The 19,541-nt window shown below is 42.0% G+C and overlaps 1 protein-coding gene across 1 annotated transcript in view; it reads right to left on the bottom strand.

Moving 5' to 3' along the window:
- Nucleotides 1-19,541, bottom strand: part of CGNL1 (cingulin like 1) — a 309,913-nt gene that overhangs the window by 35,656 nt on the left and 254,716 nt on the right. Inside the window, 1 exon segment of the mRNA XM_053717518.1 lies at nucleotides 17,047-17,057. Within this exon segment, the coding sequence (XP_053573493.1) occupies nucleotides 17,047-17,057 (11 nt within the window).

Raw genomic sequence — 19,541 nt, 5'->3', positions numbered from 1 at the left:
ATAAGTCCCGCGTGGTGGCATCTATCGGAAACATTTTCTTAAAAATAGGAGGGGGAGAGAACGGCACACCTGGTCTATCCCATTCCTTGGAAATAATTTCTGTAAATCTTTTAGGTATTGGAAAAACATCAGTGCACACCGGCACTGCATAGTATTTGTCCAATCTACACAATTTTTCTGGTACTACAATTGTATCACAGTCATTCAGAGCAGCTAAAACCTCTCTGAGCAATACGCGGAGGTGTTCAAGCTTAAATTTAAATGTTGACATATCAGAATCAGGTTGAATCCTCTTCCCTGAGTCAGAAACATCACCCACAGAAAGAAGCTCTCCTTCCTCAGCTTCTGCATATTGTGAGGGAGTATCAGACATGGCTACAAAAGCGTCAGTATGCTCCGTATTTCTTCTAACTCCAGAGCTATCTCGCTTTCCTCGAAACCCAGGTAGTCTGGATAATACCGCTGACAGTGTATTATCCATGACTGCCGCCATGTCTTGTAAAGTAAACGCAATGGGCGCCCTAGATGTACTTAGCGCCACTTGAGCGTGAGTCCCTTGAGCGTGAGTCAAAGGGTCTGACACGTGGGGCGAGTTAGTCGGCATAACTTCCCCCTCGTCAGATTTCTCTGGTATCAGCAGCATTTTCTAGCATTTACATCTCTAGAAAATATTTTTAACTGCACATACCTCATAGCAGGATAACCTGCACACCATTCCCCAGCTGAAGTTACCTCTCTCTTCAGTTATGTGTGAGAACAGCAATGGATCTTAGTTACAACCTGCTAAGATCATAGAGATCACAGGCAGATTCTTCTTCTTTTTCTGCCTGGGACAAAAATAGTACAACTCCGGTACCATTTAAAATAAACTTTTGATTGAAGTAAAACACAACTACGTTACACCACTTCTCTCTTACTACTTCCATGCTTGTCGAGAGTTGCAAGAGAATGACTGGGTATGGCAGTTAGGGGAGGAGCTATATGGACAGCTCTGCTGTGGGTGTCCTCTTGCAACTTCCTGTTGGGAAGGAGAATATCCCACAAGTAATGGATGATCCGTGGACTGGATACACCTTACAAGAGAAAGCTTTTTTCTTTATAACCATTTCTACAAAACTAGTGTAGCTAAATAAAAATACGTACAAATAGATTAATTATGTAGTCCTGATTTTAGTAATTTATAGCAAATATATGCCAAATACTAAATAGACGTTTTTGATTTAATGCTAAAATTTGCTATGCTTTGACTATAAGCTAAATAGTGGTCACCCATTTCTAAACTGCTACACAAAAGTATATATTTGTAGAATTTAGACACCCCAGGGTATTTATCTATAGGTATTTTTACACATTATGTATAACCCTTTTATCTATCTCCAAGGGCATACAATAAAATATAGTGGTAGAAAACACAAAAAACTCTCTATTAAAATAAAATGTATAAAATATATATAAAAACACATTTAAATACAATTTTACACTTTTATCACTGTATGTGCTCACTGTGACAGAAGGGGAGGGGGCCAAGATAAGCCATTGGCTTGTTATTTTTGACATGTGATTACTGTGACTGCCTGTCACAGTGATCACATGACCATGGACCACTTCTTTCTTTATCACTGGACTTCCTCAATTCTGAGGCCTCCAGTGATTGGCCACTGAGATTGACACCAGCATGCACTGCAGCATGCTAGTATCTAGGCTCCACTTTCAGTATACAATCACTGTGACTGTCTGTCACAGTGATTCTATACACAGTAACATTTTTTTATAGCTACTGTACTGCTGCTGGCTGGCCTCACATGCAGGCTTCAAGCAGCAGCATTAAATACACGCTGATCATAGCTTGTATCTCAAGAATGGAGGCATTCCACTGACAGCCATGGGATCACAGGGACACCCTGTCTCTGTGATTGCTAGCCTGGGGTGTCCTTCATTATGCTATTTTTGCACTACCTCCCTCCTGAGGCATGCAGAAATAGCATGGTTGCGCCAACAGAGGAGAGACAGGTGCGCTAACAGCCTAGCATACAGCCACCATTCAGGGGTTAATTTATCTATTTGCATATCCATATCTGTTTCATAATAAGTGCCATCTTAAGGCAATTTGAGCCTGGTAGACATAAAAAATAAACATGTGATTCATATGACTACACCATTAAGCATACTCTGTGCTAATCATTTGTAGGAGGTGGTCACCTAAAAAGAACATTTATATGTTATGACTATAAAGTAGCTTCATAATGCATTCAGAATCACGTATATTGCCCATGTTGCTGGTAGAAAACCAGACACACATTCCAGAGAAGTGAGGTCACCTTAATCACACTGGACTGGGAATGTTTACAAGAGCTCGTTTCTACTGAAAGTAAATGACTATTCATGTCTATTTAATTGCAATGTAAAAAAACAGCCTTCAGGTCCAATTATTGTACTGTCAAGGTTTTATTATTTTTTTTTTTGCAAGTTATAAAAGATTAGTGGAAATAGGATACACTATCTGCTGAACGTGATTTTAATTATTACAAATATAGCAATAATAATTTAGATGTGTTTAAATACATTAACTTGTCTAACATTGTTTCACTGAAAAGCACTGGGATATTTAATATTTGATGTGAAATGTCTTCTGCAGTATTATTGCACATCCCGGTTCATCACTATGGAATTAAATTGTTTTAACAAAATGCTACATTTAATTAATTAAAAGATGATCAGGGCCCAATTGTGTTTTTTGTATGACAGGTAGATAGATGTGAACACTGCACACTCACTTTCTTTAGAAAAAACGCACAAGAATAATATGCACCCAACAATATCTGAAAAACACTCATCCTTTTACCATGAAAAACTACCAACCAAAATATTGTGCATGTGTTAGCATACTCAAATACCCCTCTAGACATGCCAACCCACTATACACAAAATTAAACCATAAGCTCCATGGTGCAACTTCTCATTGTCAAGGTTTTCAGAACTGGAATAAAAACAGATGTCATCAGACCACTAGAATCAATGCAGAAAGAGTAATCTAATATAACACAACTAGTCCTAAAGCCTGTTTACACGGGCCATTTTTTGCAGTACAGTGGTCCCACCCCTTTCTCTCTCTCTTGCTCTCTCTCTCCTCTCTCTCCCCCCCCTCTTTTGCTCTCTCTCTCTCTCCCCCCCTCTTTTGCTCTCTCTCTCTCTCTCTCTCCCCCCCCCCCCTCTTTTGCTCTCTCTCTCTCTCCCCCCCCTCTTTTGCTCTCTCTCTCTCTCCCCCCCATCTCTTTTGCTCTCTCTCTCTCTCCCCCATCTCTTTTGCTCTCTCTCTCTCTCCCCCATCTCTTTTGCTCTCTCTCTCTCTCCCCCATCTCTTTTGCTCTCTCTCTCTCCCCCATCTCTTTTGCTCTCTCTCTCTCCCCCATCTCTTTTGCTCTCTCTCTCTCCCCCATCTCTTTTGCTCTCTCTCTCCCCCATCTCTTTTGCTCTCTCTCTCTCCCCATCTCTTTTGCTCTCTCTCTCTCCCCCCATCTCTTTTGCCGTCTCTCTCCCCCTCTTTTGCCGTCTCTCTCCCCCTCTTTTGCCGTCTCTCTCCCTCTCTTTTGCTGTCTCTCTTCCCCCCTCTCGTGTGCTCTCTCTCCTCTCGTTTGGTGTCTCTCTCTCCTCTCTTTTGCTCTCTCTCCCCCTCTCTTTTGCTCTCTCTCCCCCCTCTCTTTTGTGCTCTCTCCCCCCTCTCTTTTGTGCTCCTCTCCCCCCTCTCTTTTGTGCTCTCTCCCCCCCTCTCTTTTGTGCTCTCTCCCCCCCTCTCTTTTGTGCTCTCTCCCCCCTCTCTTTTGTGCTCTCTCCCCCCTCTCTTTTGTGCTCTCTCCCCCCTCTCTTTTGTGCTCTCTCCCCCCTCTCTTTTGTGCTCTCTCCCCCCTCTCTTTTGTGCTCTCTCCCCCCTCTCTTTTGTGCTCTCTCCCCCCCTCTCTTTTGTGCTCTCTCCCCCCTCTCTTTTGTGCTCTCTCCCCCCTCTCTTTTGTGCTCTCTCCCCCCCTCTCTGTTGCGCTCTCTCCCCCCCTCTCTGTTGCGCTCTCTCCCCCCTCTCTTTTGCGCTCTCCCCTCTCTCTTTTGTGCTCTCTCCCCTCTCTTTTGTGCTCTCTCCCCTCTCTTTTGTGCTCTCTCCCCCTCTCTTTTGCGCTCTCTCCCCCCTCTCTTTTGCGCTCTCTCCCCCCTCTCTTTTGCGCTCTCCCCCCCCCTCTTTTGCGCTCTCTCCCCCCTCTCTTTTGCGCTCTCTCCCCCCTCTCTTTTGCGCTCTCTCCCCCCTCTCTTTTGCGCTCTCTCCCCCCCTCTCTTTTGCGCTCTCTCCCCCCTCTCTTTTGCTCTCTCTCCCCCCTCTCTTTTGCGCTCTCTCCCCCCTCTCTTTTTTTGCCCTCTCCCCCTCTTTTGCGCACTCTCCTCCCTCTCTTTTGCTGTCTCTCTCCCCCTTTCTTTTGCTGTCTCTCTCCCCTCTCTCTTTTGCTGTCTCTCTCCCCTCTCTCTTTTGCTGTCTCTCTCCCCTCTCTCTTTTGCTGTCTCTCTCCCCTCTCTCTTTTGCTGTCTCTCTCACCCCTCTCTTTTGCTGTCTCTCTCCCCCCCCTTCTCTTTTGCTGTCTCTCTCCCCTCTCTCTCTTTTGCGGTCTCTCTCTTTTGCTTTCTCTCTCCCCCTCTCTCTTTTGCCGTCTCTCTTTCCCTCTCCCTCTCTCTTTTGCCGTCTCTCTCTCCCTCTCTCTATCCCCCCTCTTCTGCTCTCTATCCCCCTCTTTAGAGCTCTCTGTCTCGGCCCCGGCGTCTGGCTCCGCACACGTCACGCTCATGTTACACCCGTCCGGCCATGCCCTCTTCGCACATGCCCGGCCATGCCCACTCCACCACGACGCCAGGGAGGTCAGTTGGAAGGCCAGGTGTGTTTGTCCTCGTGCGCAGTCTCTACTGCGCGTGAAAGCTTCGGACAAACACACTTGGCCTTTTATTATATTGGATGTCATCCAACATATCCTCCAAAGACCTAATTAGGTATGTTATTTGAAACAGAACACATAAAATGTATGTAAAAACTAAAATCAAAATGTTCATTCATCATAATGCACAATCGCTGGATACAGTAATGGAAATATGACTATAAAAACACATAACAGATTTCTAATAAATCGCAAAGACAGAAAGAAGAGCATCCACCAATATCAAACAATTACCTGTGTGTTGAGAAAGTAATCATTTGTAACCCTGTAAGAGGGTTAGGTTTTCTACAGAGTCAACCAACCATATTAGGCATTACATGCAACACTGTAACAGGGTGCTCAATGACAGAAGATACATCTATATACTGTAGATTACTTTATATATAATGTGATCAGATTTATATAGCTCACCATACACTGAAATGAGACAGATAACCAGAACCCTTCTAAATATAATTAAGTGTCCTAAATCATAATAAAGAGACTCCTTGGGGGTGGGTCAATGGTTCAGACCCAACTTGTAAGCAAAAAACACGTCACCAATTATCTGGTAAAAAAAAAAGAAACTTAAATATCCAAAATGAGAACAACGTTAATGAACGGAATATGCATGATATACAGAAACGGTCAACTGAACGTGTTATCCAGCTTAAACCACCAGATATTCTTATCCTAAGCATCATCCCCACCACTGCTCTCAGGAAGCATAGCTAATAGTTCTAATTATGTAGTGGAAACCCAAAGTATTTATTTCATGATTCAGATAGAGCATGTCATTTTAAACAGCTTTCTAATTTACTTCTATTATGACATTTCTTTTCTTGCTATCTTTTGTTAAAAAGCAGGGACGTAAGCTCAGGAGCGTGCACATGTCTGGAGCACTACATGGCAGCAGTTTAGCAGGAATGTTATCCATTTGCAAGAGCACTAGATGGCAGCACTATCTCCTGCCATTTAGTGCTCCAGGTATCTCTTCAATAAAAAAATACCACGGGAATGAAGCAAATTTGCTAATAAACGTAAATTGGAAACGTTTTAAAAATGTTATGCACTGTCTGAATCACAAAAAAAATTGGAGTTTCATATCCCTTTAAAGATCTTTAAGATCAGACACTTACCTGTGTAAAATCCTGTGGCTACTGAAAAACACACCAACATATTTGTTGTGTTTTAACTTAAAAGTCTTTACTTCCCTAACACAAAGATAGATCAGCGCTACAGAATTTTACAGATAAATTATAATAGTAATAGAATGGAGGTTGCCCTGCTTTTTAGAATTACTACTGTAACTGAACAGATGTATGTGCGTTAAACAGAAGTGACTGCCTTTTACTGTACATATACACTTTATTAAAAAAACTGACTATTAAATATGAAGTACTAAAGAGATTATGTATATTAATAATGTAAAGTTATACAAAACTAGGAGTCACAGTCAAAGCTTCCTCTGTTCCAGTATTCTCTTCCACCCCCTTACAGAGCAACGATAGAGCAACTCCTGTGCAAATGGGACCAGCAGCATATTACTGTTAAATATCTTACAGGTTTGTCTGGTATCTAAGCTGTTCATTTTTAATGTATTATTTTCACCCACAGAGGATCAACAAATATTGTAGCTTCAACAGAAGTTATCACAGCTGGCTTTGGTGAAAACTAAAAACAAAGCATTTTCAATGAGCCATAATATTCCTCTGAGAAAGGACATGGATTTAATAAACAGAACTCATGTTTCTGCTAGACAGTATTGAAAGCAGCTGGTTATCATCCTCTTGTTAATGAAACCGCACAATTTCATTTCTTTTCAATTATTGATCTCAAGAAAGCTTGGAACCATCTCTTCATGTCTTTTTAAACCAGTTAGTAATTGTACGGTTCTCATAAACACTGCGTTTATTATGAGCCAACACTGAACGAAAGGAAGAGCAGTTGTGGTAATAAGGTGTATATTCCTTTCCCCCAGACAGCGAACTGCAAAAGAACATAGAGCTCTTTGGCGAATGGAAACGGCACAGATTTCAGGCACTCCATTCACTGCAAAACAAGCTTTATTTGTACATTTTCATTTAATGTCATACACCTGGTGCACCAAAAGGAACAGGTGTTGGGAAACCTTCTGGGGAATGCTATGTGGAAAAAAAAAATCTAAGTAGCAAAGCCAGTGTAACATTATCCTTCCATATTTACAGAGTAACTATAGAAACAGACTTCTCTCCCACGGTTTTGGGAAATAACTCTACAGGCATAAGGTTTTACTTAATATTTAGTAGACATTTTACAATTAACTCCTTTCCTGTTAGTAAGCTCCTCACAAAACTGCTTATTATTATGACAGAAGTCTGCAATTTCCTCAAAGTAAAGCAGTGTTATTATTTGTCACTTTACAACTGTCATTAGTATCTAGTTTTTTTTTCTAGTTTTTTTGTTTGTTTGTTTTTTTTAAAAAAGAATGAAACCCAAGTTTTTGTTCTCTTTCTAAATAATAAAGGACCGTTCAATAGCCTAAAAAGAGAGCAATGAAAGGAACTACATAAAAATCAGAGGGAGAATCGGTACAAGAAATGCAAACAGAAAATAACACCTTTACAGCATGCAAATAGTAATGTTGATTTTGGCACAGCTTATAGGGATAGGAAAGTCAAAATTATACTTGCATGATTCAGATAGAGCATGTCATTTTAAGGCACTTTTAAATTCACTTCTATTTTTAAAAGTGTTTAATTTTCTTGGTGTCCCTTGTTGAAAAAGGATATGCACATATCTTACATTAGTGGGAGCTAGCTGCTGATTGGTGCCTGCACACATTTGTCTTTTGTGATTGGCTGATTAGACGTCTTCATCTAGCTACCACTAGTGCAATGCTGTTCATTCAGCAAAATATAACAAGGGAATGAAGCAAATGTAATATTAGTAAATTTGAAAGTTATTTAAAATGGTATGTTCTATCCAAATCATGAAAGAAAATGTTGGGGTTTCCTGTCGGCACTTCTTTCTTTCTTTCTTTCTTTCTTTCTCTACATCGGAACAAAGTTCTAATGTAAACAAATAAGTAAGAACTGAAATCACACGATCGTTCATGATATCGCATGATTTCAATTACGGGATTGTGTCAGGGCGAAGTGCCTATGACGCTAGGCACCTACTCCATCCAGCGGTCCCATTCAGGAAGTCCATCATGTTTTTTTTTCTTAATTTCATCTTTTTTATTGAGGTTAACCAGAATAAGTACAGACGTTATACACCAGTAAAGGACACCAGTACAAGTTACAGGGTCCGCACAATGTCAGAAGAGTTACACACATACAAAAGTGCAGAAACATCCCGTTAAATCTTTATAGCATACTAGACATAATAACTGTGCTGAGCAAAAAACCTCAGTATGATCATATGCAGAACTGAGGAAAAAGACAGACAGGTTGCTAAAAAATTAGAAGATAAGCATACCCCACGTTAGTTATTAATGACCACTCTTGGGCCACAATTATTAAAAATGCATGAGGGGTGAGGCTTGTGGGATACCATCAGGACCACTCTTGGGGCTTAATATATATAATGCAGAGGATATCAATGTATTGTGTTGTTTAATCATATGTGACTCATCCTCCCTGATGTCAGAAGCCTCTCTTGGACCTCAACAACGCATAAAATAAGTACAATTAAGTGGGGAGGATGATTTTAGCTATGTTAAAGGAAAAAATATAACTTAGTAATAACATAATTTATGCTTACCTGATAAATTCCTTTCTCCTGTAGTGTAGTCAGTCCACGGGTCATCCATTACTTATGGGATTATATCTCCTCCCTAACAGGAAGTGCAAGAGGATCACCCAAGCAGAGCTGCTATATAGCTCCTCCCCTCTACGTCATACCCAGTCATTCGACCGAAACCAAACGAGAAAGGAGAAACTATAGGGTGCAGTGGTGACTGCAGTTTAATTTAAAATTTAGACCTGCCGTAAAACAGGGCGGGCCGTGGACTGACTACACTACAGGAGAAAGGAATTTATCAGGTAAGCATAAATTATGTTTTCTCCTGTTAAGTGTAGTCAGTCCACGGGTCATCCATTACTTATGGGATACCAATACCAAAGCTAAAAGTACACGGATGACGGGAGGGACAGGCAGGACCTTTACACGGAAGGAACCACTGCCTGAAGAACCTTTCTCCCAAAAATAGCCTCCGAAGAAGCAAAAGTGTCAAATTTGTAAAATTTTGAAAAGGTGTGAAGTGAAGACCAAGTTGCAGCCTTGCAAATCTGTTCAACAGAGGCCTAATTTTTAAAGGCCCAAGTGGAAGCCACAGCTCTGGTAGAATGAGCTGTAATTCTTTCAGGAGGCTGCTGTCCAGCAGTCTCATAGGCTAAACGTATTATGCTACGAAGCCAGAAGGAGAGAGAGGTAGCCGAAGCCTTTTGACCTCTCCTTTGTCCAGAATAAACGACAAACAGGGAAGAAGTTTGACGAAAATCTTTAGTTGCCTGCAAATAAAATTTCAGGGCACGGACGACGTCCAGATTGTGCAGAAGCCGTTCCTTTTTTGAGGAAGGGTTAGGGCACAGTGAAGGAACAACAATCTCTTGATTGATATTTCTGTTAGTGACTACCTTAGGTAAGAACCCAGGTTTAGTACGCAAAACTACCTTGTCTGAATGAAAAATCAGATAAGGAGAATCACAATGTAAAGCCGATAACTCAGAGACTCTTCGAGCCGAGGAAATAGCCATTAAGAACAGAACTTTCCAAGATAACAGTTTGATATCAATGGAATGAAGGGGTTCAAACGGAACACCCTGTAAAACGTTAAGAACTAAGTTTAAGCTCCATGGCGGAGCAACAGTTTTAAACACAGGCTTAATCCTGGCCAAAGCCTGACAAAAAGCCTGAACGTCTGGAACTTCTGACAGACGCTTGTGTAAAAGGATGGACAGAGCTGAGATCTGTCCCTTTAACGAACTAGCAGATAAGCCCTTTTCTAAACCTTCTTGTAGAAAAGACAATATCCTCGGAATCCTAACCTTACTCCATGAGTAACTCTTGGATTCGCACCAATGCAAGTATTTACGCCATATTTTATGGTAAATTTTCCTGGTAACAGGCTTCCTAGCCTGTATTAAGGTATCAATCACTGACTCTGAGAATCCACGCTTTGATAGAATCAAGCGTTCAATTTCCATGCAGTCAGCTTCAGAGAAATTAGATTTGGATGTTTGAAAGGACCCTGAACCAGAAGGTCCTGTCTCAGAGGCAGAGACCATGGTGGACCGGACGACATGTCCACTAGATCTGCATACCAGGTCCTGCGTGGCCACGCAGGCGCTATTAGAATCACCGATGCTCTCTCCTGTTTGATCCTGGCAATCAGTCGAGGAAGTATCGAGAATGGTGGAAACACATAAGCCATGTTGAAGACCCAAGGTGCTGTCAGAGCATCTGTCAGAACCGCTCCCAGGTCCCTGGACATGGATCTGTAACAAGGAAGCTTGGCGTTCTGGCGAGACGCCATGAGATCCAGATCTGGTTTGCCCCAACGCCGAAGCAGTTGGGCAAATACCTCCGGGTGAAGTTCCCACTCCCCCGGGTGAAAAGTCTGGCGACTTAGGAAATCCGCCTCCCAGTTCTCCACGCCTGGGATGTGGATCGCTGACAGGTGGCAAGAGTGAGACTCTGCCCAGCGAATTATCTTTGAAACTTCCATCATCGCTAGGGAACTCCTTGTCCCTCCCTGATGGTTGATGTAAGCCACAGTCGTGATGTTGTCCGACTGAAACCTGATGAACCTCAGAGTTGCTAACTGAGGCCAAGCCAGGAGAGCATTGAGAACTGCTCTTAATTCCAGAATGTTTATTGGAAGGAGACTCTCCTCCTGAGTCCATGATCCCTGAGCCTTCAGGGAATTCCAGACAGCGCCCCAACCTAGGAGGCTGGCGTCTGTTGTTACAATCGTCCAATCTGGCCTGCTGAAGGGCATCCCCCTGGACAGATGTGGCCGAGAAAGCCACCATAGAAGAGAATTTCTGGTCTCTTGATCCAGATTCAGCATAGGGGACAAATCTGAGTAATCCCCATTCCACTGACTTAGCATGCACAATTGTAGTGGTCTGAGATGTAGGCGAGCAAAAGGTACTATGTCCATTGCCGCTACCATTAAGCCGATTACCTCCATGTATTGAGCCACTGACGGGTGTTGAATGGAATGAAGGACACGGCAAGCATTTAGAAGTTTTGTTAACCTGTCTTCTGTCAGGTAAATTTTCATTTCTACAGAATCTATAAGAGTCCCCAAGAAGGGAACTCTTGTGAGTGGCAAAAGAGAACTCTTTTCTACGTTCACCTTCCAACCATGCGACCTTAGAAATGCCAGAACCAACTCTGTGTGAGACTTGGCAGTCTGGAAACTTGACGCTTGTATCAGAATGTCGTCTAGGTATGGAGCTACCGAAATTCCTTGCGGTCTTAGTACCGCCAGAAGAGAGCCCAGAACCTTAGTAAAGATTCTTGGAGCCGTGGCTAACCCGAAGGGAAGAGCTACAAACTGGTAATGCCTGTTTAGAAAGGCAAACCTTAGGTACCGATAATGATCCTTGTGAATCGGTATGTGAAGGTAGGCATCCTTTAAATCCACTGTGGTCATGTACTGACCCTTTTGGATCATAGGTAAGATTGTCCGAATAGTTTCCATTTTGAACGATGGAACTCTTAGGAATTTGTTTAGGATTTTTAAGTCCAAGATTGGTCTGAACGTTCCTTCTTTTTTGGGAACCACAAACAGATTTGAGTAAAACCCTTGTCCGTGTTCCGACCGCGGAACTGGGTGGATCACTCCCATTAGTAAAAGGTCTTGTACACAGCGTAGAAACGCCTCTTTCTTTATCTGGTTTGCTGACAACCTTGAAAGGTGAAATCTCCCTTTTGGGGGAGAAGCTTTGAAGTCCAGAAAATATCCCTGAGATATGATCTCTAACGCCCAGGGATCCTGGACATCTCTTGCCCAAGCCTGGGCGAAGAGAGAAAGTCTGCCCCCCACTAGATCCGTTTCCGGATCAGGGGCCCTCACTTCATGCTGTCTTAGGGGCAGCAGCAGGCTTTCTGGCCTGCTTGCCCTTGTTCCAGGACTGGTTAGGTTTCCAGCCCTGTCTATAGCGAGCAACAGTTCCTTCCTGTTTTGGAGCGGAGGAAGTTGATGCTGCTCCTGCCTTGAAGTTACGAAAGGCACGAAAATTAGACTGTCTAGCCCTTGGTTTGGCGGCTCTGTCTTGAGGCAGGGCATGGCCCTTACCTCCAGTAATGTCAGCGATAATTTCCTTCAAACCGGGCCCGAATAATGTCTGCCCTTTGAAAGGAATGTTAAGCAATTTAGATTTAGAAGTATCATCAGCTGACCAGGATTTAAGCCACAGCGCTCTGCGCGCTTGAATGGCGAATCCAGAATTCTTAGCCGTAAGTTTAGTTAAGTGTACTACGGCATCGGAAATAAATGAATTAGCTAGCTTAAGGACTCTAAGCTTGTCTGTAATCTCATCCAATGTAGCTGAGCTAATGGTCTCTTCCAGAGACTCAAACCAGAATGCCGCCGCAGCCGTAACAGGCGCAATGCATGCAAGGGGTTGTAATATAAAACCTTGTTGAACAAACATTTTCTTAAGGTAACCCTCTAACTTTTTATCCATTGGATCTGAAAAAGCACAGCTATCCTCCACCGGGATAGTGGTGCGCTTAGCCAAAGTAGAAACTGCTCCCTCCACCTTAGGGACCGTCTGCCATAAGTCCCGTGTGGTGGAGTCTATTGGAAACATTTTTCTAAATATAGGAGGGGGAGAAAAAGGCACACCGGGTCTATCCCACTCCTTGTTAACAATTTCTGTAAGCCTTTTAGGTATAGGAAAAACGTCAGTACACGTCAGTACCGCAAAATATTTATCCAGCCTACATATTTTCTCTGGAATTGCAACCGTGTTACAATCATTCAGAGCCGCTAATACCTCCCCTAGCAATACACGGAGGTTCTCAAGCTTAAATTTAAAATTTGAAATGTCTGAGTCCAGTTTACTTGGATCAGATCCGTCACCCACAGAATGAAGCTCTCCGTCCTCATGTTCTGCAAATTGTGACGCAGTATCAGACATGGTTCTATTATTATCAGCGCACTCTGTTCTCACCCCAGAGTGGTCGCGTTTACCCCTAAATTCTGGCAATTTAGATAATACTTCAGTCATAACATTAGCCATGTCTTGCAAAGTGATTTGTATGGGCCGCCCTGATGTACTTGGCGCCACAATATCACGCACCTCCTGAGCGGGAGACGAAGGTACTGACACGTGAGGGGAGTTAGCCGGCATAACTTCCCCCTCGTTGTCTGGTGAAATTTTCTTTACATGTACAGATTGGCTTTTATTTAAAGTAGCATCAATGCAATTAGTACACAAATTTCTATTGGGCTCCACATTGGCCTTTAAACATATTGCACAAAGAGATTCCTCTGTGTCAGACATGTTTAAACAAACTAGCAATGAAACTAGCAAGCTTGGAAAATACTTTTCAAATAAATTTACAAGCAATATAAAAAACGTTACTGTGCCTTTAAGAAGCACAAAGAAACTGTCACAGTTGAAATAACAATGAACCAAATTAGTTATAGCAACCAAATTTTCACAGTAAATGCATTAAGTTAGCAAAGGATTGCACCCACCAGCAAATGGATGATTAACCCTTTAGTACCCAAAAAACGGATAACAGATTAATATAAACGTTTTATCACAGTCAAAAGCACAGTCTCACAGGTCTGCTGTGAGTGATTACCTCCCTCAAAACAAGTTTTGGAGACCCCTGGGCTCTGTAGAGACGTCCTGGATCATGGAGGAAGAAATAGGAAGACTGTGACAGAATTTTTACTGCGCAATAAAGCGCCAAAATAGGCCCCTCCCACTCATATTACAACAGTGGGGAAGCTTAGTAAACTGAATTTATTCATAATAAACGACAGCCATGTGGAAAAGTAATGCCCAAAAAGTTTTATCACCAAGTACCTCAGAGAAAAATGATTAACCTGCCAGTAAACGTTTTAAAATAAAATTATGAAATGATATTAATAAGCCTGCTGCTAGTCGCTTTCACTGCAGTGGGGGCTCAATACAAATTAAATGTATACAGTATTTTCTTAGTGAAATTCTATTCCCCAGAAATACCTCAGTTTAAATATACATACATATTAGCCTGATACCAGTCGCTACTACTGCATTTAAGGCTGCACTTACATTATATCGGTATTAGCAGTATTTTCTCAGTCAATTCCATTCCATAGAAAATAATATACTGCAACATACCTCCTTGCAGGTGAACCCTGCCCGCTGTCCCCTGTTCTGAAGTTACCTCACTCCTCAGAATGGCCGAGAACAGCAAATGGATCTTAGTTACGACCGCTAAGATCATACACAAACTCAGGTAGATTCTTCTTCTAATGCTGCCTGAGAAAAAACAACACACTCCGGTGCTGTTTAAAATAACAAACTTTTGATTGAAGAAATAAATACTAATTTTAATAACCACAGTCCTCTCACACGTCCTATCTATTAGTTAGGTGCAAGAGAATGACTGGGTATGACGTAGAGGGGAGGAGCTATATAGCAGCTCTGCTTGGGTGATCCTCTTGCACTTCCTGTTAGGGAGGAGATATAATCCCATAAGTAATGGATGACCCGTGGACTGACTACACTTAACAGGAGAAAAAAAAAAAATATATATATATATATATATATATATATATATATATATATGATAGTTTACCAATTTACCTAACATTTTTAAGTTATCTAACAAGTTATATTGTGTCTATAATAGTAGAAATGAAAACTATTTTTATCCCAAGCAAAACAAAACAGTTAACGCTTAGGATAGGGCAGAGACTACCTAACTCTGCCTGGGATTGCCGAGGGTTTAGGTTACCCCTATCCACAATATTTCCAAAGAAGGGAGGGGGGGATACTGAGCAGGGCAATAACTCGTTGCTGCAGTGGATGCCATCATTTCTAGAAACATCTTTAAGCCATAATATAGCATCTAATCTGTGCTTAGAATTATTTACTGTAGGCATAACTGAATAAAAGCACCCTCGACATACTAGCTTGAAGTGAATAACACATTAAAAGCTCTGCAGGAACTATAGTGCTCAACAATTTTGTAGTAATTGCAGGTCTATAATATGGAATTATATAATAGTGCTGGCACGTAGAGATAACAATAGAAGGGGGTTATTTCAATTGTACAGGCTACTTTTGGACCTCTGGACAATAAGAATACAGATATAGACACTTCTATAATAGATAACACATTAGGAAACTTATAGAAATCTATTAAGCAATATCCTGTCTAATCACAACTAGCTGTTAGGAATAAAATATTTGCAAAATAAACTTCATTTGAACTTTAACTTTCACCTCCTCAAACAAACTAAGGCCACTCTTGGGCCTTAAAACCTATACAATGTAACATGCGTTTTATGGGTTTTTTTTTTTAACAATAAATAGTTTTGCTGATTTTCCAATAACATTGTGCTGATTTTCAAACTCCTAACCAAGCCCCAAAGTATCCGATGTAAACTGAAGTCTAGAAATTCCTGCTTTCTCCTGTTTGTGTAATGGGTTTTCTCATATGCTGGGGGTCTGCCCTTCTGCTTTAAAAGCCCTTTTCAGTTTGTGTCCCAGTCCAACCTAATCAACAGTGATAAAAACTGGGAGCTTTTAAGTAAGTTTTTAAAAGGTTTCATGTCACTAACAAAATTTCAAGAAAGTTGATAAAACAATACTCCAAAGATAAGCATTCCCTTCTAGTGACAAACAAGGCTACTTATGAACCCAAAAAGAACAATGATTAAAAATGGAGAGATGAAATTAGTAATAGGCTTTTTTATATAACCAGTGGCGTCACTAGGGGGGGGCGGGCCGCACCCGGGTGACACCCTCCAGGGGGTGACACCAAAAAAAAAAATTTTTTTTTTTTTTTTTTTTTTACATTTTATTGAAATTCAAAGAAATACAATGTTGAGATGCATAGATTATTTTATTAGAGGCTGGCATTTGTGAACATTAGTGGGACTGGGGAAGTTGTAGACACACAATTTTTTTGCCCCTTGAGCCAGTGCTGCAATTTCAACAAATAGTTTTCCCGGCTGCTTTTGCTTGTTTGTACTTTGCTCCTCCCCTGCCCAATTTCACTATGAATGTTGTGGGTGTGCCGTGGGGCTTGCAAAGTTGCGCTGCTAGCCTAAACCTGCCTGCCTATCTGTGCTCATTGCTCAGTGACATGCGGCCCAGAGCTGTGCACTGACAGACTTGGAACAGAGTCAGAGAGCAGAATTTTCATAGTTTGCGTGCCTAAACCTTTTCTTCAGTGATTTATTTTAGAGTGCTCTGTTTATCTTTCATTTGATGTTCTGCTGAGCCAGGGAGCAGCTTTAGGCATGAGCTTCCTAATTAATGCAGTGCAGTTTACATATTTTGTATGTGTGTGTCTGAGTTTTTGTGTGTCTCAGTGTTTTTGTGTGTGTGTTTTTGTGTGTGTGTCTGAGTGTGTTTCCGAGTGTTTGTGTGTGCATCTGAGTATGTTTTTAAGCGTGTCTGAGTGTTTGTATGTGTGTTTGCCTGTGTTTTTGTGTGTGTCTGCTTTCTGGGGGGGGGGTGACACCATGATTTACCGCACCGGGTGACACCAACCCTAGTGACGCCACTGTATATAACATAGAAACATGAATATATTTTGATATATATTTTCATATGCAAGATTTAACCTCTGAGTATTGTATTTAGAAAATATGCAACATATGCTGGTAAAATGGTATATTGTTACAAACACAGAAACCAAAGCTCAGCAAATACAATAATAGGCATGTGCTGTCATGAATAATAGTTACATGTTATCTAGTTTTTTTTTTAGTTCAAATAATTTTGCAATTTGGAATAGCCTCTAGTGTAAAGATAAAATATCAGTTCACACTATATTTGTTCAGGAAGAGCAGGCCTCATCTCTAGTCACAAAAGCCTTCTTATCTCTCCATGCACACACAAAGCAATTGAAAAACAAAATTTATGCTTACCTGATAAATTTCTTTCTTTCCGGGCATGGAGAGTCCACGACTTCATTCCAATTACTAGTGGGATATTCAACTCCTGGCCAGCAGGAGGAGGCAAAGAGCACCCCAGCAAAGCTGTTAAGTGTCACTTCTCTTACCCATAACCCCCAGTCATTCGGCCGAAGGGAAATGGAAAAAGAAGATAATACAGGAGGTGCCTGAGGTTTACATAAAAAAAACTGCCAATTAAATTCAAATAAAGGGCAGGGTAGTGGACTCCCCATGCCCGGAAAGAAAGAAATTTATCAGGTAAGCATAAATTTTGTTTTCTTTCCTATGGCATGGAGAGTAGACGACTTCATTCCAATTACTAGTGGGAACCAATACCCAAGCTAGAGGACACAGAACGAAAAGGGAGGGAGAACAAGACGGGCAGATCTAAACGGAAGGCACCTCCGCTTGAAGAACTTTTCTCCCAAAAGAAGCCTCAGCCGAGGCAAAAGTATCAAATTTTTAGAATTTGCAAAAAGTATGCAAAGAGGACCATGTTGCTGCCGTGCAAATTTGCTCCACAGAAGCTTCATTTTTGAAAGCCCAGGAAGAGGAGACAGCCATGGTGGAATGAGCCGTAATTCTCTCAGGAGGCTGCTGTCCAGCTGTCTCATCAGCTAAACGTATAACACTTTCAACCAGAGAGAAAGGGTAGTAGAAGTAGCCTTCTGACCCCTACGCTTACCAGAGAAAACAACGAACAGGTCAGAAATCTGCCGAAAATCTTAAGTTGCTTGAAGGTCAAATTTTAGAGCACGCACAACATCCAGGTTATGCAAAAGATGTTCCTTCTGGGAAGAAGAATTGGGCCAAAAAGAAGGAACAACAATTTCCTGATTAATACTGTGATCCGACACTACTTTAGGAAGAAAACCCAGCTTATTATGAAGCACCGCCTTATCTGCATGAAAAATAAGGTAAGGGGAATCACACTGCAGAGCCGAAAGCTCAGAAACTCTGTTAGTGGAAGAAATAGCAAGAAGAAACAAAAGCTTCCATGATAATTTAATATCTACATAATGCATTGGTTAAAACGGAGCCTGCTGCAAAACTTTAAGAACAAGGTTAAGGCTCCAAGGAGGAGCAACAGGTTTAAACACAGGCCTGATTCTGACCAAGGCCTGAACAAAAGATTGAAGCAAATCTGCCAGACGTTTGTGCAAAAGGACAGTGCAGATATTGGACCCTTCAGAGTACTGACTGACAAACCTTTCTCCAGGCCATTCTGAAGAAAAGACAAAATGCGGGGAATCCTCCCCCGACTCCAAGAAAAACCCTTAGACTCGCACCAAAAAAGGTATTTACGCCATACCTTATGGTAAATCTTGCGAGTAACAGGTTTACGAGCCTGAAGCATGGTATCAATGACCGCCTCAGAAAACCCACGCCTAGCTAAAATCAGGCTTTCAATCTCCAAGCAGTCAGCTTCAGAGAAACTAGATTTGAATGGAGGAATGGACCCTGAAGTAAAAGGTCCTTCCTCAAAGGTAACCTCCAAAGTGGAAGTGATGACATCTTCACCAGATCTGTGCTTTTTGATACGAGCAATGACTCATGGAAGGAGAGCAAACAGAGGAAAAAAGGTATGCCAGAGAGAAGTTCCAGGGGACTGCCAGAGCATCTATCAGAGCGGCCTGAGGATCTCTTGACTTTGAACTGTACTTTGGAAGCTTGGCATTCTGACGAGACGCCATCAGATCCAATGATCCAACTCCGGAACCCCCCACCTGAGGGCTATCTTTAAGAGCACCTCCAGATGGAGAGCTCACTCCCTTGGATGAAAGGTCTGTCTGCTCAGAAAATCCGCCTCCCAGTTGTCCAACCCTGGGATGTGGATGGCTGATAGGAGACCATCGTAAGCTTCTGCCCACTGCAGAATGAGAGAGTCACCTCCTTCATAGCTAAAGAACTCTGAGTTCCTCCCTGGTGGTTGATGTAAGCCACTGAATTGATATTGTCTAATTGGAATCTGATAAACCGGAATAAAGATAATTGGGGCCAAGCTGTCAAGGCATTAAAGATAGCTCTCAACTCTAAGATGTTTATGGGAAATAGACTAGTGGGGTTTATCTTTTTGCCCAAGCCTGGACGAAGAGAGAAAGTCTGCCCCCTACTAGATCCGTTTCCGGATCGGGGGCTGATCTTTCATGCTGTCTTAGAGGCAGCAGCAGGTTTTTTGGCCTGCTTTCCTTTGTTCCAGGCCTGGTTAGGTCTCTAGACCGGCTTGGACTGGGCAAAATTTCCCTCCTGTTTTGTATTAGAGGAAGTTGAAGCTGCGCCACTCCTGAAGTTTCGAAAGGCACGAATATTAGTCTGTTTGGTCCTTAATTTGTTGGACCTATCCTGAGGAAGGGCATGACCTTTTCCTCCAGTAATATCAGAAATGATCTCCAGTCCAGGCCCGAATAGGGTCTACCCCTTGAAGGGAATGTTGAGAAGCTTAGACTTTGAAGTAACGTCAGCTGACC

The sequence above is a fragment of the Bombina bombina genome, chromosome 6, assembly GCF_027579735.1.
Source record: "Bombina bombina isolate aBomBom1 chromosome 6, aBomBom1.pri, whole genome shotgun sequence".
NCBI classification, from domain to species: Eukaryota; Metazoa; Chordata; class Amphibia; order Anura; family Bombinatoridae; genus Bombina; species Bombina bombina.
The sequence above is the reverse complement of the archived record's forward strand: the minus strand, read 5'-3'. Positions and strand labels throughout refer to the sequence as shown.